This window comes from Callorhinchus milii, unplaced genomic scaffold (assembly GCF_018977255.1).
Source record: "Callorhinchus milii isolate IMCB2004 unplaced genomic scaffold, IMCB_Cmil_1.0 Scaffold3, whole genome shotgun sequence".
NCBI classification, from domain to species: Eukaryota; Metazoa; Chordata; class Chondrichthyes; order Chimaeriformes; family Callorhinchidae; genus Callorhinchus; species Callorhinchus milii.
In genome coordinates this window covers 7434203-7461583 of record NW_024704744.1, presented here as the reverse complement: position 1 = coordinate 7461583, position 27381 = coordinate 7434203, and the positions used below count along the sequence as shown (strand labels likewise).

The 27381-nt window shown below is 41.0% G+C and overlaps 1 protein-coding gene across 1 annotated transcript in view; it reads right to left on the bottom strand.

Moving 5' to 3' along the window:
- The window catches only part of bmp5 (bone morphogenetic protein 5), a 76795-nt gene that overhangs the window by 15146 nt on the left and 34268 nt on the right, over positions 1-27381 (bottom strand). The window contains exons 3-4 of the mRNA XM_007894066.2: positions 11318-11510; positions 4090-4238 (exon numbers count right to left, since the gene is read on the bottom strand). Coding sequence (XP_007892257.2) covers positions 4090-4238; positions 11318-11510 — 342 coding nt within the window. The remainder of the gene's footprint in view (positions 1-4089; positions 4239-11317; positions 11511-27381) is intronic.

Genomic DNA, 27381 nt, shown 5'->3' with positions numbered 1-27381 from the left:
AGTCTTTCTATCACTGCTACATCCTTTTTATAGTGAGGAGATCAGAATTGGATATAATACTCCAATTGTGGTCTAACCAAGGTTTTGTATAAATTCAACATCACCTCCTCACTTTTATATTCTCTCTGGATATAAAACCCAAGGCTTGATTGGCCTTTTGATTGCCGTATCTACCTGTTTAGCTACTTGTAGAGATTTGTAGCTCTGAATCCCCAGATCTCTTTGCTCCTCTTAGGTTCCTAGCATCTAGACTAAAGATGGCTTCTTTATTTTTCCTGCCAAAGTGATGAACCACTCTGAGATGTCGTCCGGTGTAAAGGAAGCTATATAAATACAAGTTTTTGTTGTTGTTATTTCAAATGACATCTTTTTCGATATCTATCTAGTGGTAGAAATTCTGCCTGCTCTTATAAGGTAGGTCTTCTTATTTTTGTAGCATTTTACAGAATTTGGCAAATTCTTAAATATAGCTATGAACTTGAAGCCCCTCTTCTTTAAGTACTGGGACCTCTCCTGAATTCACAGACTCCTAAGATAATTGAATTTATAGATGACACCAAGTTAGGAGGAACTGTAGAATCAAAGAAGGCAGCAAAGGTCCTACGAAGAGAGCTTGATAGGGTATGCACATAGGCTGATAACTGGCAAATTAAATTTAATACTGACAAATGCAAGGTACTACATACAGGCTATGTACTCAAAGCCCTGATGTGAGACTTGAACCCACAACCTTCTGACTCAGAGATGGGAGAGCTACCAACTGAGCCAGGGTGACGCACGTCAGCAGATATAGTGTTATTGCATGACATTGAAATGAGATTGCAAGCAAAGGTTTTGCATCACAGTCTAATGCCAGAGTAAGGAATTTTATCAACAACATAAAAATGTCTTCCTTGAGATTTCCATTTCGTTCCAACGGTTTACATGTTGACATTCAATGTCTGTACATTTTATCTCTTCTGTTTATTCTATAAAGACTACACAACAGGGACATCTTGTAAATTTGCCTTTTGCTGAGATGGTTTATTCCCTCTGAGGCCCAGAAAGATTGGGGACAGTTTGTCTCAAGTGGATATAAACAGTGCATAAAGCAAAAAGAAGCCAAAGATCCCAATGTTTGTTCCATACTCAGTAACAACCTCTGACCTCTTACAATACCCTACGTGGATAACACCGACATTCAAACTCCTTGTTCAATTTTAAAAGAACTGAACATTTGCTTCCAAAATGTAATTTAAAATCAGTTGTATATTAATGACCGTTGTATATTAAAGGACGGTTGTTTATTAAATCGGGAAAAATAAACGTCTGATCCAGCTTGCTCCTTCAATAAATGTTGTCAATTTCAATTTGCGACTTCAGTCACCCTCCAACCACTTCCTCCCTGCCCTCCACCCCTCCTGACTCCCGACGTGAAGGCCTATACAAATGTAATTTGTTATTGTTGTTGCTTAGTTATTTCCAGTTTCTTTTAGTTGAATTGATGGTTTGCATACGCTGTCTGTGTCGTAATCCTTATTTTTTGATACAGCTCCTTTCACGTCGAGAGATTATCTCAAGCGCTTCACGGGATTTACTGTAAAGTAAAGTGACACTATTTTGCAGGTGAACACAGCAGCCAATTTGCACACAGCAATGTCCCAGACACAGCAATGAAGTGAATGAGATTCACTGGATTGTGTATTTTGTAGGCAAATTTAAGGCAATTGGTCACAAGGCTCCAGGTATGATACAAAAATTAAGATGAGCATTTAGTTTACCTTTTTAAGTTACTGAAGTGTTAAGATGACATTTAGAAATAAAAGATTACAGGTGGATGGGTCACAAGGACGAGTGCTCCTGACATATTTTTAATAGAACCCAAAAAACACCGAGGAAAAACAAATATCACAAGATTACAAGATTGGTTTGGATGAAGAAGACCTTTAGGCTCATCTGATCTCATCCCTCTAACTCCTGTTCCAGTCATTAATTACCCTCTGAGTAAAGAAAAATGTATATAATATAATAATAATTCTGTGAAGCGCTTTGTGATAGACACTTATCAAAATGCAAAGATTATTATTATTATTATTTTTAATGGTGTTTATTTAGATGACTCACCGGCACAGAAAAAGCAATTGCTGACATTTTTTCTGCCACAATGGAAAGTCATTCACTTGTATTGAATTTGTCTCATGTTCCTACATGGCCCCCAAGTCACATATTTAGCTAACGCTAGAAGAAACAGCAATCCCTTTGATAAATATTTGGCAATTGGTGTTTATCAGTGGGTCCTGAGATTTCTGTTAAGCTTTAGCCCCATTTCTGGAAATTATGATACACTATTTCCAGTTCCAGTGACAGTTCACATATTTTTCTTATCCCCAGCCTGAATCGGCACATTGTGTTACACAGTCGTAAATCCATAGAAATCCAGGGACTGCGCAGTATATATTCTGAAGAATGATTTTCGAGGATTAGTTCAAGGATATATTTAAGCATCTGAATCATTAATCTTCCTAGAAACCTATATACCATACACATTATTTGCATTGCTTTTTTGGTATCTGACACATATGGAACACATCGTCATGATTTAGAATATCCAAACCAGACTGAGAGCTTCACACGTGTGTAATAATAATAATAATAATAATCCTTGCATTTCATGTAGTGCCTTATCATATCTTCAAGATGTCACAAAGCGCTTCACAGAATATAATGTAAAGTGAATTGACTGTACATTTTGCGGGCGAAACATGGCAGCCAACTGTGCATAGCGGTGTCCCACAAGCAGTTGTGGTTTGAATGACCAAATTATTATTTAAATTTTTTTAAGGGATTATTACCCCTGAAAAAGCAATCCACCAATCAACTAACAACCGGGTTCCTACTTACTGCTAGGTAAACAGAGGCGTGTGGAGTAAGGAAACAGGCCTAACCTGTCGCCCTCTCCAGGAATCAAACCTGGGTCCTCTCGCTTGCAAGGCGAATGCTCTAGCCAATATGCTCCAGGTCTCCACAATTATGCCAGCTCCATGTTGAAATTTCCCATGTCTGGAATGGAATGCACGCTGCTAACCTGATTCAGGAGAGCATTAAGACCAGTTTGGCAAGAGTTTGGCAAGAGCCAAGGTTTGGGTACCACAGAGTGTGTGTTGGGGTACTGCAGGAGTTCAATCAGCTAAAACCGCATATCTTGCTATTGAGAGCACCGCCTGGCAAACTTCCTGTTGCTTATTTTTTTCAACCTGCTTTCAGTTATTTATCTCCCACCCCCACTTCTGCACAACCGCCCCCCAAACACCCCCATCCAACATGCTTTGCCATGTACACAAGCACAAGCACTTTAGCATTTTGAGAAGTTCTCCGATTTTGAAAGGTGTTTAAGTGAATGCAAATTGCATTGTATTGTAAGAAAAATAAATGCCACATTGTGAACCTCCAGATCCTCACTAAATACAACGCAACCCCATTACACCAGCCTTCAGTACAACGTGAAAGCAGGTACAACATGCCTTCTTGCCCTTTCACCTTAATAACTCAGCTACCTAATTTCATGTTTCTCTATTGAACATTTCTATTGATTACAGCTCTACAGCTTTCAGGGGTAAAGCAGTTCACATCCCTCTGTATGAGGAAAGCCCAGTTCTAACTCTCTTAGTTTTGGTTATAAGTTTATAACACTATAACGCTGTGCCTCCTTGTCTGTCTATGAAGGGGAAGAGCCACTCACTTTCTACACTGTCAATTCCTTTATTATTTTAAATACCTCAATCAATAAACCTCTTAAACACATCTGCTCTAAGCAATAATAACCCTAGTCTACCCTGTTTCTGCCCAGATAAAATTGTATTCACTGCATTGCTTTTCGTAGGATGTTGACATGTGCAAATCAGCCTTCGCATGCAACGTACACAGATTTACAATAAATCATGTGAAGTGTTTTGTGACGTCCTCACAAAGTGAACGGAGGCTTACCAAATGCAAGATTTTTTTATGCAAGAATTATTTTTCGTATATTTTTATTATCAGTCGAATCTGCAGTGAATCTGCTACATCTGTGTAACCATTGCCTGAAGCAGTTTACGAGCAGCTGGTACCTACCATCCTTTGTTTCCACACATAGCTGCAAGCCCAGGTTATGCTGTGGGTTAACTACCCAATGATTGCTGGTGGCAGTGATATCAAACACGAGCCACCCTCCATCTGAGGCTCGGATTTTCTTGATGTCCAGCAGAAAAAGGTCAGCATCCCTAGAAATCCACAGAGAAAGCAGAGATCAGTGACAGAACACATTGGTTACCAGCAAGTACCTCTTCAAGAAGTACTTGTTGGTCCACACTTTCAGACAACATCTTCCCCATCTACGCTCCATTAGGCTAACATCCCCAGCTCGGGTGCCAGGCCAGCAGTATCAAGTACTTTGAGATGTCCTCCCAACATGAAAGACACCATATAAATGCAAATTGCATTATATTGTAAGCAAATAGACCACCCACCCTAAATCCACCCTTCAATACACGACTGTTTGTGGGATGCTGCTTTGCGCAATTGGCTGCCGGGTTTCGCCCCCAAACTGCACACTGCAATATATTCTGAGAAGTGCTTTGACGTCTCAACGACATGATAAGGTGCTATATTAAATGCAAGGATTATTATCATTATCAAATTCGGGTTGAAATGTGTAAAAATAGCTGCAGCTAAGTTCCCTCAAAACAACAACTTGCATGTATATAGAGCCTTTCAGGTACGATACATCTTGGAGGGCAATCAGAAAACCCTAAAAACAAAAGAGTAACATAAAAATAATGCTTTTACATTTAAAGTACTAAGAAATTCTGCCTGGTTTCAGCACATAAGATAATTTGTTCTTAAAATTCAAGGTGGTACAGATCTGTGGAAAACTTTTAAAGTCAATCTTTAATTGGAAGCTGTATTTCCTTGGGTCTTAAAAGAAAGGAAATTTGAAAGTTTTCTCCATCTCTGCACTGTCTTGGATTTCAAGACAAAATGGTTGTTACAGGCTAAAGGCTGGGTGGAATTTCGGGCTAAAGTGTTAAGATTACAAGATCCTCATTCGTCTTGAGAATTGGCAATCCACTCCTTCCACGTCCTCACTGACAGATGAGGGCTCAACAGAGTCATTACAGAGGCACGTTAGCTGTCAGTGATATCAGCCTCCATCAAGGCAGATAATGCTGATTACTATGCAGCTTTCAAGTCCTTTCCTCCACCTCCTCTCCCCCACCCCACTCTATTCCCGATCCCCTAATTCCCTTGTAATTCTACAATGCAACAAATGCCAAAAATGCCCACACAAGGAGAACATTTCTCACCTCCCATGGGTATATCTGAGATGGAAACAATCATATAATTGGAGAGGCCATGACCTGCCACTCCAGAACTGGTCAAATAAAAAAAAGTTACCACTGCCTAATAAAATGCATTTAGTACTCTCCAGGGTATGAAATGTTAAATCGTTGTCTAATGTGCAGTGAGTTCTTTGAACTCCTGTAAGGTTTGCAATTAATTGGCAGATCTCTTGTGATGGTTCTTTAAGCGTAACCAGCTAAAGTAAACATTCCCCAGTCTGGATGGTGACTAATGGGCTTTTGCAGTGCTGAAGGCTTTCAACGCAACTGTTAATTGTCAGCGCTCATGATTACACAGCATCATTAAAGAACAGCACAAGACAACACTGAGGTGTGAGTAAGTTTTGTTTGTTACCTCAGGTCTGGAGTAATCGAACAGCAGGGTTTTACAATATAATTACTCCCTTATATTTTTTTGCTGGTCACCTTTCATGGATGTTCTTTGAATACAACACAACCAAAGCTCAGCCCCTCCAACATTGCAGTACATCCCCAGAACTGCAATGGAATGTCAGCTTGGATGATGTGAGTTCAAAGTCCTGAAATGGGGCTTGAATCCACGACCCTCTCAGTAAGATGCGAGAGTGCTACCAACTGAGCTGGGCATCTAAAAGAGGGAGGAGATCACTGAAAACACAGCCACACACTACAAAGAAAAGGTAGGTTATGGGTGAGTGGTTGTCCAGTAGGGGTGAATTTATACGTCAGCCTGGCACAGTTGGTAGCACTCTTGCCTCTCAGTCAGAAGGTTGTGGGTTCAAGCACCAAATTGCGACTTTGAACTTTCAGTCTAGATGACATTCCAATGCAATGCTGGGGAAGCATTGCATAGTCAGAGGTGCAGAGGTTCGGATGAGATGTTAAACTGAGGCCCTTTCTGTTCATTCAGGAGGTCATCAATGATCCCACGGCGCTATTCAAAAAGAGAAGGGAGTTTCTCCTGGTGTCCTGGTCAACAAGTCCCCCAAATAAAATTAGTTATTCACTTCATGACTACAGGAAATTGTTGTGCATAAACTGTCTTCTGCACTTGCCTACAAATACACAGTCGCAACACCTCGCAGCAAAATCCTGTGAATCACTTTGACAGATCTTGCTGATGTTAATAAGGTGCTACATCAAATGGAAAGATTCTTATCCTTATTATCTTATTAGCTACCAAACATGTTCCCCAACGAATACCTGTTTTACATAATTGCCAGGCTTGATGCTGACCTAAAAAACAAAAGTAAAAATAAAAATATTGTATTTTCTCACATAACCTCCAGGCATTGTCCTGGTTCTTCTCTGCACCAGGCTCCATGGGCCTATTACTCCCAACTTCACAAGCACCTTGTGCTCCAGCACATCAACTTCAAGCTCCAAGACCTGCCTTTCAAATCCCTTCATGCTCCCACTCCACTGACCTCTACAGTCTCTTTAAATCTGATTCTCCTGTCCATTCCCTCTGCTCCTCCAACAACAATACAAAATTACATTTGTAAAGCACCTTTCACATAAGGAGGATGTCCCAAGGCAATGAACAGTCAGGGATTAGGACCCAAGCTGGGGGGGTGGCTGGCGGGGGGTGGGTCAGATCAGGGAGGGTATAGCACAGGGAGGGTAGAAATGTGGCCAAAGGCAAGGTGGAAGAGGAGGGTCTTGAGATATGCCTTGAAGGAGGCAAGATAGGGAGTGAGGCAAAGGGAATATGGGAAGGTGTTTCAAAGGGGGTGGGTAGAGAGTCTGAAGGCCCAACCCCCGATGGTGGTCATGGAGCAGGCTGGAGCAAGCTGAGTGGAGGGAAAGTACAGGTTGATAAGGGGTTAGCAGGTCAGAGAAACAGGAGGGGGAAAGGCCATGGAGGGACTTGAAGGTGAGGATTTTGAACGTAATCCTCTGAGGGATGGGGAGCCAGTGGAGCTGGGCAATGGTGAGTGTGATGGGGTCACAGAGCCTGGTGCAAGAAAGGACACAAGCTGCAGAGTTATGGATGATTATGGAAAGCCGACAAGCAGGGAGTTGGCATAATCAAGCCTAGATGTAATGAAGGCATGTCTGAGGGTTTCAGCGGTCTGAGGGGTGAGGCTGTGGTGAGGGAAGGCAGTAACAGCAACTTGGCATTTATATAGCACCCTTTATAGGGTGGTAGCATCTGAGAACATTTAACAGCAGTGGGGGTTGACGCAGAGCGGCACGGTCGAAGAGGAAAGTGATTTGAAGACTGACAAAGAGAGGTCAAGATGAAGGGAATGAGGCAAGGATTGCCAGGAAGGTTAGTTGAGACCATGACACTGGACTCATTAAAGAAGCAGCTTGATGGTGTATTGGGAAGACAGTAGGGTGGATGTTCTGGAGCGATGAAAACAGATTGGCACAAGGGGCTTCTTCATCTGAACTGATCTTGTGAACGTAATTATGTGAAACATCATCACTTCCTGCTGCGGTGTTCAATTTCCAACTCTAGGGAAATGCCACATATTCTGTGACATTTCGCAGACGCAGCAATAAAAGGAGATTTGAGACTGAAATCAAGTCTTCCTCAAAGCAACGCCTCCAAAATTGCCTTGCAGAATAATATGCCAGCCTCCCACGATACTTGCTGGGCTGATAAAGATGATCATGTGTATTAGACACCATAAAAGTTACAGCGAGGTTATGTGAAGCTGAACTAATAACTGTGTCCAGCGAAAGTAATGAATAACCAATAAAGCATGCTGTGGGACGTATCAAGACATTGTCCATTCAAATTTCCTTTTGGAATATATTGTTTTGCCCAAGATAGTACTGTACAAGGCAGATGCTCTTTAGTTCTGTTCTTTTGAAGCATTTCCGACTGTGCCAGAATAGTTTTCAGTTTTGTGCACTCTCATTTGATCATTCCAATTGAATGCTTATTTTTTAAAAAATCCTTTTCTTCACCGCCAACACTTACGAAAAAGCAAGAGTGGAAACTATGCACCTTCAGCTTTTAAAGCAGTTGCTGCAGTTATATTGGCAAAACAACACACATTTATATAGTTACTTTGACATCGGGAGAGAGTCTCAAAGTGCTTCACCCAACTAACTGGGCAACTGAGCTTTGATAGTAGTGGCGGTGGTGGGGGTGTAAGTTGAGAAGGGTGTGGTAGAGGGAGGGGGAGGAAGATGATCGAAAGTGCAGGCAAAGGCCTTGGTTGGTTTTAAGACAGCAATATTGTGTGTGGCAATATGTCTTTCTAAACCTTATTTTCTATATGCAGCTTTAGTGGTGTGGTGACAGAGCATTTAAGCAATTTGAGACGTCCTCCCAAAGTGAAAGTTAAATTGTATTGTACTTTTCAAGAATGACAATTGCTTTTTCCTTTAAAAGTGATTATTATTATTTACCATCTGCCAATTATTTTCAATTATTGTGTGAACTTGAAAAGGTTAAGGACAAATTGCATTGTGCTTGCTATATTATGTTGGGTGAAGGGTTTTGAGACAACTGCAATGACCACTTGCATTTATATAATGCCTTTCAAGCAGGATGACATCTCAGAGAGCCAAGTAAGGGAGAAATGGGAGGGGAAGAGATTAGACCTGTAAATGTAGATTGACTAGATAAGTAATAATCCTTGCATTTTATATAGCGCCTTTCATATCTTCTAGACATCTAAAAGCGCTTCACGGAATATATAGTAAAGTAAATTGACTGCATATTTGTGTGCGAAATGCGACAGCCAATTGCGCACAGCAGTGTACTACATACAGTCGTGGATTGACGTGTCCAGTTTATTAATTTTTTTTTCTTGAGGGATTATTATCAGGCATGTGGAGTAAGGAAACTTGCCCAAGCTTTTGCCCTACCGGGCAGGTATCCAACCCAGGTTTCTTGTTTGCGAGGTGAGTGCTCTAACCACTGAGCTACAGGACTCCACAATAATAAATAACAATAATAATCATTGCATTTGATATAGTGCCTTATCACATCATTATGACGTCTCAAAGCGCTTCACAGAATATACTGTAAAGTGGATTGACCGTATATTTTGTGTTGCGCAAGATAAAGGTGGTGGGGGGGAAGGTGGAGGGAATGAGGCAGGGAATTTCAGAGCTTAGGACATAGTGACTGAAAGCATGGCCAGTGTTGACAGTGAGACATGCTCTGCATGCACTATATAAATGTAAATTGCTCTTGCTGTAAATTATATATTAGTGGTAAACTCCCCTTAAAGTACATTTTTCTATCCAATCTGTCATCCTTGTTAAACATTCATGGATTCTCTTCCAATTTCCTTCCAACTACCTCTGTGGACAAATCACCTATAATTAAACTGCTAGTGATCTCTGTCTCAATAGCTACCTATCGGCATTAAACTATGTCAATGTTCCTCACTCCGAGACACAATCCGGTGTGAAGGGCGCCAGACAAATCTAAATTGTTGTTGTTGTTGTCCCTGTGGCAGAAACATTCTATTTTCTAATAACCCTCCACTTGAAAATATTCCTTGTAACCTCCCCTTAATCAACTCTTCCACTGACAATCATGATTTTATCAGAACTGAAGAAGGGTCATGGACCCGAAAAGTTCACTCACTTTCCTTTCCCCATAGATCCTGCCTGACCTGCTGAGTGTTCTCAGCGACTTCTGCTTTTGTTTCACTTCAATCCACAACTGTTTGTGGGACACTGCTGTGCATAATTGGCTGCGATGTTTCGCCCACAAATATACAGTCAATTCACTTTACAGTATATTCTGTGAAGTGCTTTGAGACATCTAGAAGATGCGAAAAATGCTATATCGAATGCAAGGGTTATTTATTTATTATTACATCAAAGAGGGCTCCCCTGAACCTGTTTCTTTTACGTGAACATTATCAGTTTCTGTAGCCTCTCCTCAAATACCTCCCTTTCTGACATATGCAGGGAGAAATTCCACTGGGACTCAATTTACTCTGTGAAAGATAGAGCCTTAAGAGGGCATGGGAATAAGGCAATGGGATTGAATGAACATCTTACTCTGAGAGCCGGTGTAGATTCCGAATGGCCTCCTTCGGGTGCTGTACATTTCAAAGATTTTTTGAAATTCAGTTTCCAGAATTTGGCAAATTGCTGCGCTCAGCCTTAATTTAAAATCATTTTTCTATAATTCTTAAAAACAAACTGTTTCAAAATTAAGACTGTTCATGAAGTTGCCAAATTCTGGAAACTCTCAAATGCTATGGAAATACAGTATATCTGGACTCGGGTGTAATTGTTGCCATATAGAGGCCAGAATTGTCATTTCCTTACAAAGGCATCCAAATGTATCTTCACAATTTCTGTTGCAAAAACAGGTGCAAAACTTAAGTGAATAAAATAGACCTTATTTGGTCTGACACACGTGGAAACCCATCACCACGTTAGAACTAAATAACAATGTCTTGAATACTCACCGTCTGTCTTTCAAATAAAGTCTGATTTTTTTTTGCTTCTGTTGCACATACATTTCAAGGTCCATCTCAAGACCTTGCTCCTTGACTTTGTTTTCTTTCGGTCATATTTCCTCTCCCCACTCGCAGCCAGCAATGTCAAGTGCTTTGAGATTTCCTCCCAACGTGAAAGGCGTTACATAAATGCTCCCACCCTTCACCTCGCCCCCTTCCTTGCCTTCTTCAAGGCCCGTCTCAAGACCCTCCTCTTCAGCCTTCGGTCACCTTCCTACCCCCTATCCTCCCTGCCTTCCAAACATTCGGATCCCAACCCCCAAATCGGGTCCAAATCACTGACTGTCTAACACCTTGGGATGTCCTCCTGAAGTGAAAAGTGCTATACAAACGTAATTTGTTGTTGTTGTTATTGTAAACTGGGACGAGTGAGGGGTGGAATATAAATGCAAGTTGTTGTTGTTCTTGTTGTTTTAAACTGTATTGTATTATACATTGTTAACATTAAAATTCAAAGAGATTGTTGAGCATAGTCCATCTGGTCAGTCTGAGAGTAGTATCAAATGCTTAATTTTGAAATCCATTGCTTACCTATTAGTATATTCTTTAACAACCTGGTATATTGTAATCCTAAAGGTGTCATTTTCATATCTACTGTTGCTTCGATCCTTGTAAATGCGGAATTCTGCTGCTGTTACTGCTTCTCCTTCAGGAATCTGCGTGAGGTCAAATCGAAATTCCTTGTAGTGTCTCCGCTGGTGGGAAAAATCCTTGTCTCTTTCAACTAGATAAAGAACAATGTTTTATTTTAATACATTGCAATTGTTTACGGTTTCAGCAAAGCTATTTCCTTAAAAAAAGGTCTCCACATAAATAAGTAAATAATGGCTTTATAAATAGGGGCAGAGAATACAAAAGTCAGAAAGTTATGATGAACCTTTATATACCTGAGGTTAGGCCTCAGCGAGAGACTGTGTTCAGTTCTGGGCACCACACTTTAGGAAGGATGTCAAGGCAATTGAGAGGGTGCAAAGGAGATTTACCAGTATGGTACCAGGAGTGAGGGACTTCAGCTATCGGGAGTGGCCAGAGAAGCTGGGATTATTCTCCTTGGAGCAGAGAAGGTTAAGAGGAGAATTAATAGAAGTTACCAAAATTATGAGGGGATTCGATAGAGTGAACAAGGAGAAACTATTTCCACTGGCGGGTGGGTCGGTAACCCGAGGACACCGATTTAAAATAGTTGTTAAAAGAAACATAGGGGAAGTGAGGAGAAATCACACAGCGAGTTGTTCGGATATGGAATGCTTTGCTTGACAGCATGGTGAAAGCCGATTCAATAACAACTTTTAAGAGAGAAGTAGATAATTATTTGGGGAGGACAAGTTTGCAGGCTATGGGGAAGAGCAAGGGGGAGTGGGATTGATTTGGATAGCTCTTTTCAAAGAGCCGGCACAGATACAATGGGCCGAATGGTCTCCTTCTGTGCTGTATAATTCTATGATTCGATGATTCACAATCATAATATAGAATTCCCAAAAGACCACCACTTTCATTTATATTTGACAATTTAAGAAAGACATAGGTGCTGAAATTCCAGCCAGGATTCCATATGAGGATTTCTACAGTGCACCGATACAACTGGACTTGCCTGTTTGGGTGGATGTTAAAGATCTCATGGCTCTATTCGAAAAGAAGGAAATTTCTCCTGGTGTCCTGGCCAATAAGTCTCCCAAATACAATTTGGTGTCACTCACTTCACGGCTACAGGTGGGACACTGCTACGCCAACTGGCTGCCGCGTTTCATCTACAAAATACACAGTCAATCCACTTTACAGTATTTCCTGTGAAGCGCTTTGAGACATCTCAATGATGTGATAACGTGATGTATCAAATGCAAGAATTATTATTATTATCTCCATTCGTCAAATACTGGACCAAATGCCACCCAGAATTTTAGCCCTCTCCAGAGCAAACTAATTCTCACGGCCTCAGCCCCAAGATTGTCATGTTTAAAGTGTTGTAAAGCGCTTCATAAGGTTTCTGTAAAGTGTATTTTGTTGGCAAAAACGGTAGAAATTTCCAGCGCAGCAATATCTGGCAAACAGCGATGAAGCAAATGACCACGTTTATCCTGGGAACATTGGCAGCAGAAGAAACTCCCTTTTCTTTTCGAATAGTGCCATGGGATTTTTAATGTTAACATTCACCTGCATTGGAGTGTTAGCATAGACCATGAGCTCAAAGTCTCACATTGAGGTCTTGAACCCATAACCTTGTGACCCAGAGGCAAGCGCACCACCAACTGAGCCGAGCTGACACCTATGCTGCTACAGATGAACTGTCAATGAGAAGAAACAGGTTCTGGCATGTTCAAGATTATCGCCACTACAGGGAAAGCTGCCAAACAGCTTACTATCAAAATTCTTGTGCGGAGTGATGGAAGAAGGAAAGGCAGCAATCATAAAAAAAAGCAAAAGATCTTGAATTAATCTGCAGATGCCTGAAACAGAATTATCAAACTCAAAAGATTTGCCAGTATTGTGGAAATCCCCACTGTCTGCATTCTATTTATTTTAAGGAGAATGTGCTCTAAATTACAATTTGCCTTTGCTGCTTCCATAGCTTTTCTAAAGCAGCGTGTTTTATTTCTTCATTGCTAAACACAGGCAGGGATGGGGAACACAAATAACAGTGCTCTCTCGTGCGCAGCATGAACAGTGCTGTTTATCAGGCATACAGGAACGCAAAGACATCACAGTGTTTGAATACACAATGTCTGATTCACATTTGCTCAATATAAATGTATCAGTGAATGCATTTAATGTAAATGTATCAACAACAAATCATATTTGTATAGAGCCTTTCATGTTGGGAGAATGTCCCAAGGCTCTGTACAGTCAAGCAATTGCACCCAAGCTGGGGGCTGGGATTAGGAGGGGTGGAGGCCTGCGAGGGTAAGAGTAGGATGGTGGTCGAAGAGGATGGTCTTGAGATGACCTGGAAGGAGGTAAGGGAGGGAGCGAGGTGAAATGACTGTGGGATGGAGTGGGGGCAGAATGGCTGAAGGCCCGACCGCTGAGGGTGGGGTGGGTTGGCCGGGGTATCAGTGAATTCATTGGGTGTAAATGTATCAGTGAATAAATAAATATATCAGTGACTGTCACTTTTATCTATGTAACAACATTCTATATATGTTTAATCACATTTGTCACAAGATGACAAGTTTGGTTTGGATGAAGAAGGTCCTATCCAATCTCATCCCTCCAGAACACACACCTTTCCATCTCCCCATCAATGTTACAAATTGCTTTTTAAATAAGTCTAGTGTCCTGGCCTCTCCACGTTTTCTGTCAACCTATTCCAGTCGTTGATTACCCTCTGCGTAAAGAGTCCAGATCAGCAGCTCTATATTTGATTGTTATTTTATCTTGGTTCCGTCTGCTTTGTGATCCAGGTAGACACAAGGGCATTGTGCTGCCTTTGCTATTTCAAAATAAATGTAGACTCTTCCTCATTATTTTCCTGGTTTACATTCATTCTCCTCCTCACTCAGATTTCCCCCAAATTCAGAGCTAGGCTAGTTATTTTGTTGTTCAACTACTACACTCCTGCCCTCTGGAACTCCATCCCTCTATCTTGCAGTCCCTTGGTGTGTGGAGACCTGTAGCTCAGTGGTTAGAGCACTCGCCTTGCAAGCAAGACACCTGGGTTCAATTCCAGGCAGGGCGAAACCTTGGGCAAGTTTCCTTACTCCACACGCCTAATAATAATCCCTCCAAAAACAAATATAAATTGGTCACTTTCAATCCACGACTGTTTGTGGGATGCTGCTGTGCGCAATTGGCTGCGGCGTTTCGCCCACAAATATACGGTCAATTTACTTTACAGTCTATTCTGTGAAGCGCTTTGAGACGTTGAGAAGATGTAAAAAGCTCTATATCAAATACAAGATCATTATTATTATATTATATCTGTCTTTAAATCACAGCTGAAAGCCTACTTCTTCGATCATGCCGAAGGTCAACACCTCTTCCCTCTTCGCCCTTGCTTTGCTTCCATCCCATCATTGTGCAGTGCTCCGAGACTTTATCCTCCGTGAAGGACAACGGCAACAACAACAAATTACATTTGTATAGCGCTTTTCACGTCAGGAGGAGGTCCCAAGGCGGCTGGATAAACTCAAGCAGTTAATTTTGTTTTTGGCATAGGTTAGCTGCTGGATTTGCCTATATAACATTCACTTTCCCATATGAATTATATTTCATGAAGCGCATCAGAATGTTTATTTGACGTTGACAGGCTTTATTAAATGCAGACTACTATTATGATCTGATTGAATCATTCAGGATCTGTTTTACAGATGACTGGTATCCCCAAACCATCAACAAAGTAAATGAAATACAGGTTAGCTGAACAATGTAATCCGAACAAAGCGCTGCTCATTCAGTGCGACTGAATTGACGTTTAAATTTTTTCTGATTTTCAAAGAACACTATCTACAATTATTTTTTATTCATTTTTTAAAATCTATTCTTAAGTTTTTTTTATGACAATTGTTAGACATGGAGGACGCCAAACAGAGACAAATGGACATTAGTGATAATAATTTATCCAGATATATGATCCCCTCTTTATCTATCTTTTAAACCCACCTTCAAACCTATCTCTTTCACTGTGCTTATCTACGGTCACCTTAGTGTTTAATACTAAGCTCAAATATTATATTACAGTAAGCCTCACATAAATCATATCAGTTGGGACCATACATTTAATATGACTTATGCAAAGTATGAATTATGTCAAATCTACATAGAATATAAACTCTTGAACGGGACATGGACTGATGTACGACTTAGGCGTTTAAATGATTTATGCGGATCAGACTTATGCAAGTTTTACTGTACCAGCCTGGTGCAGATGACAGTTCTTCTCAGTAGAATAAAATCTAAAGATTTAAATCAAGTACTCAAACCACTCAATGAGAATCTCTTGCTTTGCTGCTCAGGCAAACGTGACCAACAAATGTTAGGATATTTTACTTGGGTAAAGTAAACCGGCTGGGGCAAACAACTTTCTTCTTTTTCGTCATAACTTTATAACAAAAGGAACTTCTGTTTGCTTTAAAAGTTTTAAAAAGCAGCTCACATTCAGAGATACAGCTTCAAGAACTTGTACAAAGCTTTCTTATCAAACACAAACGGCACGGATCATAGATAGGCGGAACTGTGTGAGGTTTGAGTACTTTATCACTGCAGCACTGAAGAGCAGGGATTCTTCCCATTCAGTTCCTGTAAACTTTGCAAGCCAAAGTCTAATCTGTTGGGTGGTCCTAGCTGGACAAGCAACAGGACACTTGCCAGACAGTGCTCTCAATGACAAGCTATGTGATTTTAGCTGATTAGACTCCAGCAGTACCCCAACACACACTCTGGGGTCCCTAAGCCTTGCCTCTTGCCAACCTGCACATAATACTCTCTGAGTTTAGGTAAGCAGGATCATCCCTCTGTAGGAGGGAGAGTGCATTCAATTCCCAATACAGGGCAATTTTCACACATAGGTAACATACACGTGTTGAACTCTCATTCTGGTTCGGACACTCTTAAGCACAGTGATGGAATTCTGCAGGTATCAGACAACCAGCTGACTTAAAGTAAACCAACACAGCAAGTGAAATCAAGGCACAAAGCTGCTTAAATCTTAATCTTAGAGCAGCAGAGTGTGGAGATGGAACCACCAGGTCAACAGGGAACCTGTCCTGAATACAGGACTGAAACATATAGTTTAAGTTATAGTGGTGAGCCCATGGTAGCTGCTGACCTGCACTACAGATATAATAATAATAATCCTTGCATTTGATATAGCGCCTTATCACGTCCTCGAGACATCTTAAAGCACTTCACAGAATATACCATAAAGTGAATTGACTGTATAATTTGTGGGCGAAACCCAGCAGCCAATTGTAGCAGCAGTGTCCCACAAACAGTCGTGGATTGAGTGACAAAATTATTATTATTATTTTTTTTGAAGGGATTATCATCAAGGAAAAGTGATCCGCCAATTGACTAAAAACTGGATTCCTACTTACTGCTAGGTAATCAGAGGTGTGTGGAATACGAAAACTTGCTCAATGTTTCGCCCTGCCCGGGTATCGATTCCAGGTCCTCCCGCTTGTGAAACAAGTGTTCTAACCACCGAGCTACAGGACTCCCAGATATATCTCTCTGCTACTCTCTTCCACAGTATAAAAGGGAGAAAATATTCCATTATTCAGAACTGTCAAACCTCCGCTCAGTGAGTATTAACAGGTTGGGTGCGTGCCAGTACTCAGAAGCTTGAATGACACTGCTCTTGCCTCTTGCACTGTGAGCAGAGTGTAAACATGCCTGTCTACATATTTCGGGTGAATGTCCACCCACAGAGCAACAGCTCATGTTTTCCAACTGTGGTATGGTTCAGTTCGGTTTGATTGAAGTTCCCCATGTTGGAGCAGTGTCAACTGTAATACTTATTTTTTTTCAGTCACCCTGACAGTCTGCTGAGTTTGAGCTGAGACAATGCAGCTGTAGCTGGTTTCAATTACAGACCAAATGATACTGACAACAGCCAGTGAGTTAGCCCAGTAGGGTCTGAATTAAAAGAACAAATGCTTGGGAAATGGAAAATGTGCTCGTAACAAACCGTCCCTGGATGTAGAACGTTACTGGAGTGTCTCAATAACAATAGTAAATTATAATTTTTAAAAAAGCAAAATACTGCAGATACTGGAAATCTGAAATAAAAACAGAAGTCACTGGGAACACGCAGCAGGACAGGCAGCATGTATGGAGAGAAAAGAAAGGGAGTTAACGGTTCAGGTCGACGACTTTTGCCATTTCTGATGAAAGGTCATTAACGTGAAACAATTTCCTCTCTCCATAGATGCTGCCTGACCTGTTGCGTGTAAAAATAATAATCCTTGCATTTGATAGAGTGCCTTCCAAGTCGGGAGGAGGTCTCAAAAAGCTTCACAGGATTTGCTATATAAAGTGTGGTGACTGTTTAATTTGTAGTCGAACGGGCCAGTGAATTTGCACACATCAACTGCCCACAAACACCCATGAAGCAATAATATTAATAATAATCCTTGCATTTGATATAGCGCCTTATCACGTCTTCGAGACATCTCACAGCGCTTCGCAGAATATACTGTAAAGTGAATTGATTGTATATTTTGTGAGCAAAATGATTGACCAATGTTGTCTGGGATGTAATTGTGCAATTAAACAGGAAAAGTCCTAAAGGAGGTGAGTTCTCGCTTGAGAAAAAGTTCAAACGTGCACTTATGTGAACCAATGTACTTGGCTGTGGAGGCTCCATTGTAAATTTAAAACTACTTTCTGAAGTTTGCCTGAAAGCTGTTAAACTTTCTTGGCATTTGTTGAGACAAGATCTTAAGTTGATAATAATAATAATATTCCTTGCATTTGATACAGCGCCTTTCTCGTCAGGAGGTCATCTGGAAGCTCTTCACAGGATTTACTATGAAGTGTAGTCCTTGTCTAGTTCTTAGGCAAACAAGCAACCAGTATGTACACAGAAACATCCCGCAACATAAAGTGAATGATCAATTTTATTTGGGGGATTGTTGGCCAGGACACTGGGAGAAACTCCCTTCTCTTTTTGAAGTTCTCTAGAACTTTGAGACATCTGGAAGATGTGATAAGGTGCTATATGAAATCCAATGATTATTATTATTTATTATAGTGCCATGGGATCTTTTACATCACCTGTACAGTGAGTTGGAACCTCAGTTTTATATCTGAAGAATGGCATCTCCGACAATGCAATGGTCCATTCTGCCTACTTTGGAGTATCTGCCTTGACTATATGAGTTCAATGTTCTAAGGTGGGACTTGAACCCACAGCTTTCTGACTCAAAGGGGAGAGTGTTACTGACTGAGGCAGGCTGCCACCTGATATCATAGATCTGCCAGAGACTCTCCAGTAATACGCATTGCTCGATGAACAAACAAAAATGCTGTCTCATTTGCCTACAAGATACATAGTTACTACACTTTACATTAAAATCCTGTGAAACACTATTGACATGAAAGGCATGTCAACAATATTTCGCAGTTTATCAAATATGTTTATTATTAATATAATATTAATAATACTAATATATATGAATATATTAAACAGGGATGGAGCATTGCCCTGTATTAAAACATTCTCAAGTAACATTAGAACCACAAGTGCCAGCTAGTACCAAGTAGCAGCAAATCTCTGCTGACAATAATAATAGTTATTCCATGTTCCTGTGGTTGGTTCAAAAGGAACACCATTTGGATGGAAAAGTACTTGTTGTGCTTTGGATTTTTTGTTCACAAACACATGACACAACAGAGCATAGAAAATGTGATTTTACAACAGATTCAAGGTTGAGTTTTCCCATCTATTTCTGCAAACCATTCGTGGATCTGAACAGCTCAGGCCTTTCAGCACTGTGGGGTAATCAGAGGCCTCTCTTCAGAATGGTTGGTTCACTCGCCAGTGGAACTCTCAAGTGTGGTTTGGATATACTTAATCATGGTGAAAGTTTTCCGCATGTGTCAGACACCCAGCTGACCAAAACAAAAACAAAATCCTCTAATTCCTGAAAGGAATGGAGGATGATGAGAAAGAGTCATCTTTTGGGAATCGGTGAAACCTAATACAATGTACTGAGGTGGCAAATGCATTGTAGTATTGGTAGATACCAGGCTACCGGGGTCGATGGCTTGCAACACAGATAGTCTTTGAAAGAATCATGGAGAACGGTGACACAAAATCACTCTCAGCTTTGGGGAAGATCCAACAAATTGAGTCAGTGAGATGCAATGGCTGTGTTTACACACACACATGCGCGGGTCACGCAGATAGCTCCCACCAGACTCATTTCTGAAAGGAACATTGGGTACGATTGCTAAAACAGTTGCAACTCTGCAAGGTCATCTATGGAAGTTTATCTTTAAAGAAACAGATGCTCCTTTGCTCAGTTTCTGCAATTGTAGCTTCATTTTATGCATTAAAGTTCTGCCAGGTCTTAAGGGACAGAGAGTTTGTACACGAAAGACAAAATCAGCTGTGTTCAAAGGTGTTACAGCTCTCTAAAGACCTATATCTTAGTACTTTATTTTATCAAAGCAGCTCATACTTTATCCACAATAAATGTCAGGACACTTTTTTTTGTCTTTGTTTTTTTTTAAAAATCTGCAGCGAAAAGCGAAATGTAAGAGTTGTTTACTTGTGTTATTCTGCTCAGTACTGTGCTGAAGTAGGATAGGGATTCCAAGGTGCATATGAATTAAATATGTTGAAAGAAATCTGGAACCGTGTATAAGTTGAAGAAGGTTAGCAAATGGTTTGAAAACAGCAACAAGGCGAGTTACATATTGTGGAGTCCTGTAGCGTAGTGGTTAATGCGCTCACCCCCACAAGCGAGAGGACTCAAGCAGCACTCCGTGACATCTTCCCCATGTGAAAGGTGCGACAGCAAATGTAAGGGTTCCTGTTGCTACAGTTGACAAGGACAAGAAAAGTGATCTTCGTTGCACTATACTACTGGACTGCAGGTGCCTTTGCTGGAGGTTTCGTGACGTTTACGCCACAGAAACGAGCATCGATTATTTTACTAAATGGACCGCGAACCTCTTAGACAACATGACCACCCACGGCACACGGGTGGTAACCTTCAACCACAGCTGCCAGAGTATAACATTAACATGAGGCTCATGTCTCCACACCATTCCATTTACAGCTGCTCTGTTTACAGCTCTGTTTATGACAATGAGTTAATGCTCTTATTTCTAAACCAGGGAAAGTGCGGGGTCTTATTTTCATTAATCTAGAATTTACCTTGGAGGTTTAGAAGGCGTTTAAAAAGTGACAAGCCTCTCCTGGTTGTAATCCACTGATAAAATCAAGGAGGATGTTAATCCAATTTTCAGACATTTAAAATCCTTCAGAAACCATTTTGCCAAGCAGGGTTCATGTTGGGATCATTGTTCCAATCTATCACTGATGCTATTTGCTTTATATATTATAACGTACACTTAAAATAAAATAAATGAATGTACAAATGTACGCTGTGGGTGGCAAAGATGACCGCACATTACACGGCTTCAGATTTCCTATTCTTGTTAATAATATACTGGGGGAGGTGGGGGTGTAGAAAGAAGAGGTGGTACCTGGTATCTTTGAGGCTGAGCTGGCTCATGGGTCCGATCTCATGGATCCATATACTTATCAACAGTGAATCCTTGAATGCATTCTTGATTTGCTCTTAATGTTACTCAGTCATCGTTGAACACTACATTGTACCAATTACAGTCCAACTCATGTAAATGTATTCCAGGACCACATATAGAATTCCTATGTACAAAACCACTTCCCATCCAGCTGCTTTGTAAAAGGATTTCTGATCCAAACAAAACATTTACGTACAGCATCTTGATCCAAGCATTAAATATTCCCAATTATGAGATATGGTTTTCGATGAGGCAATGTCATCAACCATTACATTTCATCCAGAGACAGCGACTTGTGATTTATTTCCAGAAATCTAATTGTTTTCTGCAAAATGTGTTTTCTGCATTTATTTAGAATAAATTGCTGAATGAATAATTAATGGAGTGTGATGCAAACCTTTTCAAATTGGCCGTTTTTATCTGCAGTTTCCAAAAAGCCTAATCCAACCATAACATTTCCTGGCATAACAAGCTGTGCGCTGAGGATTCAGCTGCATGACCACAAGTTAACTTTTCCTGCTATACTAAAGTTTGAAACCCTCTGAATGTTGTGCTTCCAGCACTGTATGTATAGAGTCTTATAGTGCAGTGGTTAGAGCTCTCGCCTCACAAATGAGGGCACCTGGGTTCGATTCCCGGGTGGGGCAAAACCTTAGGTAAGTTTGCTTACTCCACATGCCTCTGTTTACCTAGCAGTAAGTAGGAACCTGGTTGTTAGTCGATTGGCGGATTGCTTTCCGGGGGCAATAATCCCTCAAAAAAATTGGATCACTCAATCCCAAATTGTTAGTGGGACACTGCTGTGTGCAATTGTTGCTGCATTTCGCCCACAAAATATACAGTTAATTCACTTTACAGTATATTCTGTGAAGTGGTTTGAGATGTCTCAATGACATGATAATGTGCTATATCAAATGCAAGGATTATTATTATTTTATAATGAGGAAAAGGGAAACACATTAAGGCCAATAGATGTAATAGTAATAGTAATAATGTAATAATAAATTCTGCATTTGATATTGCACCTCCAACGTTGAAATGTCTCGAAGTGCATAACAGGTAATTGCTGTCAAGTGGAGGTAAGTTTTCAGACAGGCCTTCAACCAAAGGGGTGAAGTAGGAAACGAATGATAAATAGTGCAAATTTCATGAATAGATGGGTCCTTATTTGTTCTTTTAAACCACATACTATGTAAAGAAATAAAATGCTGGAAGTTACACGCAAACAGGAATTTCTAATGGAAAATAAACTTCCGAGAGCAGAAGTGTTGACGCTCTCCAATTGTTCTACTCTCAACTCAATCCCATCCAATTTGGAAACTGGTTCATAGACGATTACATCATCGCTTGTAGGAGAATAAAACATGTATTAACGGCAGATTTATGGTAATAATTGGTAAACACATGTCCCATAAGTTACAGAAGTGACTTCTAATGTGCAGACTCTCAGTTAAATATTTATACATCTTAGATCAATAGATAACCAATGTGGTCTTGAACTGAAATCAACATTTATGTGTTGCAGAGACGCAGAGGCGAATGAGCAGAATGTCATTTTGACAGGCTGGAGATCTTAACGCACTTGAATTCCACTGTAGCAAAAGCAGAATGAAGCAAACCAGCAAGAGTCAGGGGCTCAAATCCAGGGACCGAACTTTCGAAATTTGACTGGCCCTATAATAATCCTTGCATTTCATATAGCACCTTACGTCTTCTAGATGTCTCAAATTGCTTCACAGAATATATAGTCACAATTGACTAACAACCGGATTCCTACTTACTGTTAGGTAAACAGAGGCGTGTGGAGTAAGGAAACTTGCCTAATGTTTTACGCTGCTCGGGAATTGAACCCAGGTCCTCTTGTTTGTGAGGCAAGAGCTCTAACCAACACATCACAGGACTCGACTTGAAGTTAAGCTTGCTTCTGGTGCCTGAAATCCCAGTCTAATTCAGAATTATTTTGTTGTAACGATTTGTTTTGTTTCTTTTCTACCCAGATGTTTAGTGCTAGTGCGCCACAGAGGTGTTTTTTTGATCAGCAAGGTGTAGCATTTAATCTTCCATTAACAGCTTGTATGTATCCGCATTGTATACGAAATAGTCTTGCACGTGAAACGGATATCCAGCTGAACCCTGCTTGCTGGGATGACCTGATAGAAATTACATTGCCTGGAGCAGGGAGGAGGAGAATATATGCCACCAATAGTTCATCACAATCTCCTCTTCAGTAACCAACACCAATTTATAATCTATACGGTGTCCTTCACATAGGATAACTTCATAGCAATTTACTGTGTGGGAGGGTGAGCAGAAGAGGGAGGAATGTAAGTACACAGGAAATCATTGTAAGTTCACAGTTTAACAGTTATTGTAGCAATATATGCCAATTTCCTGCAGGAGAACTGGGCTTGGGATATATGCCTTTAAATTATATATTTAAAGAACATAAGAACATAAGAATTTGCTAGGCAAAAGAAGACTAAGGTCCATCTAGTTCGCCTTCTACCATCCTGGCAGTCATTTGACATGTCGTGTCCCAAACTATATACTGTATCTCGAGATATTATTTTCTGGCAGAAATTTATCTAACTTGTTCTTGAAACAAACAAGATTTTCTGCTTCCACTGTCTCCCTAGGGAGCCTGTTCCATAAGTTTACTACTTGCTCACTGAAGTAGTGTTTCCTCAGATTTGTTCTGAATTTACCGCCCCCTTCAATCGCAGGCCGTGTCCTCTGGTTCTACTGTTCAATACAAGATAAAACAGCTTATCATGGTCTACAATATCTATTCCCTTCAGAATCTTAAAGACTGTAATCATATCAACCTTCTCTTTTCCAGAGCCCAGTTTATCTAATTGCTCATTGTAGTCCAGTCCCTCCAATCCCTCAATCATTTTCGTTGCCCTCCGCTGTATCCTCTCAATCGCTGCAATTTTCTTTTTATATTGCGGTGACCAGAACTGCACACAGTATTCCAAGTGCGGTCGTACCAGTGATAATGATTTGGGACTGAATGTGCTTCACAGCAATGCAAATTGCTATAATGGGATCCGGTTTGTGGTATTTCTTAATAAGGAATCCTTTTCAAATTCCTGTCAGCTCTGGGGAACACCACTGTGGGATTAGATTGTGTCGGAGTGCAGATGCCACATATTGGTATGATGCACTTCCTATAAATGGACGGAGTCCCATTCCTATCAAAGAATCCCTTTAAGAAATACTGGAAATTTGACTCCGCAATTTCTAACTGGTCTCCCTTTATCCTAACATATCTATCAATAACAACAATAAATTGCATTTATATAGCGCCTTTTACGGCGGGAGGATGTCCCAAGGTGCTGGACAGTCAAGGATTTGCATTACAACATGTTTTTAAATGAGAGTTTTAAAAATTGTTTCAAACAACTGGGCTTATGCAAAATTCTTGCTTGTTAACAACTAAATATGGTTTCACTCGCCTGCTCTGTTACTTGGCTTTAAACAAGTGTCGATCCTCTGCAAAAAGAGGGGGGATGGGCGGTTGACTGCTTTCAGCCACTATGCCCTGAAGTTCTGGATCTCCCTTCTTCAATCCTCCCGCCTTGCTCCCTTCTTCACAATTTTCACATCATGCCTTAAGACCTTCCTCTTCGACCATGCCTACGGTCACCTCACCCCTGAGTGAGCGTCAATATGTTCACCAATTAAATTAGGAACATATGAACAGGAGTAGGCCATTCAACCCGTCGAGCCTGTTCCCCCATTTAATTAGATCATGGCTGATCTATATCTTTACTAGAATTTCAAATCCAATTTCCCGCTTTCTCCCCATATCCCTTAATACCCGGACCTACCAAAAATCTGTCAATCTCTTTCTTGAAGGTGTGGATGGATCCAGCATCCACGACCTTTTGGAGGAGAGAGTTTCAGATTTCTACACCCTTTGAGTGACAAAATACTTCCTAATTTCACTCTTAAATGATCTGGTTCTAATTTTAAGACTATGCCCCGTTGTTTTGCATTCCCCCAACATAGGAAATAGCTTTTCTGCATCTACCCTACCAAATCCCTTTATCAACCTAAAAACTTCTATCAAATCACCCCTCAATCTCCTAAACTGCTTCTAATTCTTTTACAAAATCCTCTATCTTTGCCAAAATGCAAGCATGGTTATATTTTGCACTGAAATCTCTTAATGTTTTACCCTATTAAAAGAACCCATCCACTTCTGGAAATATATTACTGCTGTATTAATAACTGCCTCAGCTTTGTACTTTTTGTACCTGAAACATTCCATGATCCCTAACTCTGTGACCTGCTAACTCCATGTAGACCTGTCTGCTCCGGCCTGCTCCATGTCCCCTGCCCAGCCTGCCCTGAAGCCTTTCTGGCCCCACCTTTTGGAACTCCATCCCACAGTCTCTTCCTCTCGCCCCTCCCTTACCTCCTTCAAAACCCTCCTCTTCAAACGCACCTTTGATCAACCTCCTAAACCCAAACCTTTCTTGTCTTCCACTCCTCCTGATTCCAACCCGCTGCTCAGGTCCAAATCCCTAACTGTCCAATGCTTTGGGATGTCCTCCCAATGTGAAAGGCGCTATACAACTATAATTTGTTGTTGTTGTCGTTGGTGATGGAATATTAATATTCCACCTCCTTGCCTTTCTGATCGGTAAACCTTTATATCTGTTGCAAGTTCTGTTATGATTAAATGGCACAGTCGTGTTTCTGCTGTGAGGTGCAACAAACCCAAAACATGTAAACCTCAGAAATTAAGTGCAAAACCACATGGATCATTTCCTGTATTTAATAGACTTCACCACATGTAGTGTGGCACAAGACAATTACATTCTCTCCTTTTCATCTACAGTCTCTTAAATACCATTCACTTTCCATTTAGCAATCACAGGTGTAGCCTGGCTCAGTTGGCAGCACTCTAGCCTCTGAGTCATGAGGCTGTGGTTTCAATCCCCACATTAGGACTTTGAACCAACCCACAGTCTGGGCTGATACTCCAACGCTGTGCTGGCAATGTGCTGTGTTGTCGGAGATGGCTGGCATCCTTTAGATGAGACATTAAACAGAGTTTCCGTCTGCTTGTTCAGGTGGAAATTAAAGATCGCAAATTGTGACTAACAAATCATTCCTGTATCTGGCTTGTGTCTGTGGCCAGACCACTCCAATCCCGATCTCCTGATGGCTGGCGTGAGCATCCTTTGGGAGCAATCCAGATTCAGGGAATTCTGAACTTGGGTCAAAACTGAGCTGCAGTCGGCAAAGGGCTCACTGGTTTCAAGCTGAATTACAGCGCTCACAGGTTGGACTCATTGATATTGTAATATCCAATAATAATTTTTACAGCTCCTTTCATGTCGGGTGAATATCCTAAAGAGGTCCCTGAGAGCGGGAAAGTTGACCAAATTGTGGTTAAAAGTAAAGTTCTCGAAGGGGGTATGAATGAGGGATTTCAGGATGGAGTTCTACAGAGTGGAAGTGCGGGAGTAGAATGGCTGAAAGTTCACCTCATCATTACACAGGGGACATGAAGCAGGTTGAGTGTGAGGACAGTAGGGCTGCAGGCTACTCATAGAGGTAAGGTAGGGCCACGGATTTAAATGCACGGACAATGATACTGAATCCAATAGCCTTTTAACTTGAGAAGTCAGTGTCCTGTGTCAAGAGCAGGTCAGAGTCTCCCCCTCCTCAACAATAACAGAAAACATCAGTTACTTTCGAGCAAACTGGGTCAAAGGTTGTATGAGTTTTCTATCAAAGATACCGTCTAGCAGAAACCTTTGTTAATTAGAACCAGAGATCTAAAATATGAAATGTGCTGTGTGACAGATAAGCAAAAGACAAATGCAGATGCTTACACTACAGGACACCAAAGGCCCATAGGTCACAAGGATCTGTTATTAGACAGCGCTCAGAAAAACAGGTTGCCACTGGCTGCCAGTAAGAGAATCTAATTCTCAACATTAAACATCTTTTGGGTTTCTGAAAATGCCACAAACTGACCTTCCAATTTGAGATGGAATTTAAGGTCTTTCCGCATGATCTTCAAATTGGAGGCAATAATAACAAGCCTGGATTTGATACAATGCCTCATGATGCTGTCGAAATGTCTCAAAGCATTTCTGTGAAATCAAAGGATTTCTGTGAAGTGCAGTAACTGTGCATTTTGTTGGCAAATCCGGCAGCCAATTTGCACACATCTACATCCCACAAACACCATGAAGCAAATGATCGGGTCCTGCGGCGTATTGGTTAGGGCACTCGCTTCGCAAATGAAAGGACCCGGGTTCGATTCCCAGGGGGACGAAACCTTAGGCAAGTTCATTACTCCACTCGCCTCTGTTTACACAGCAGTAAGTAGGAATCCGGTTGTTCCACCATTGGCGAAT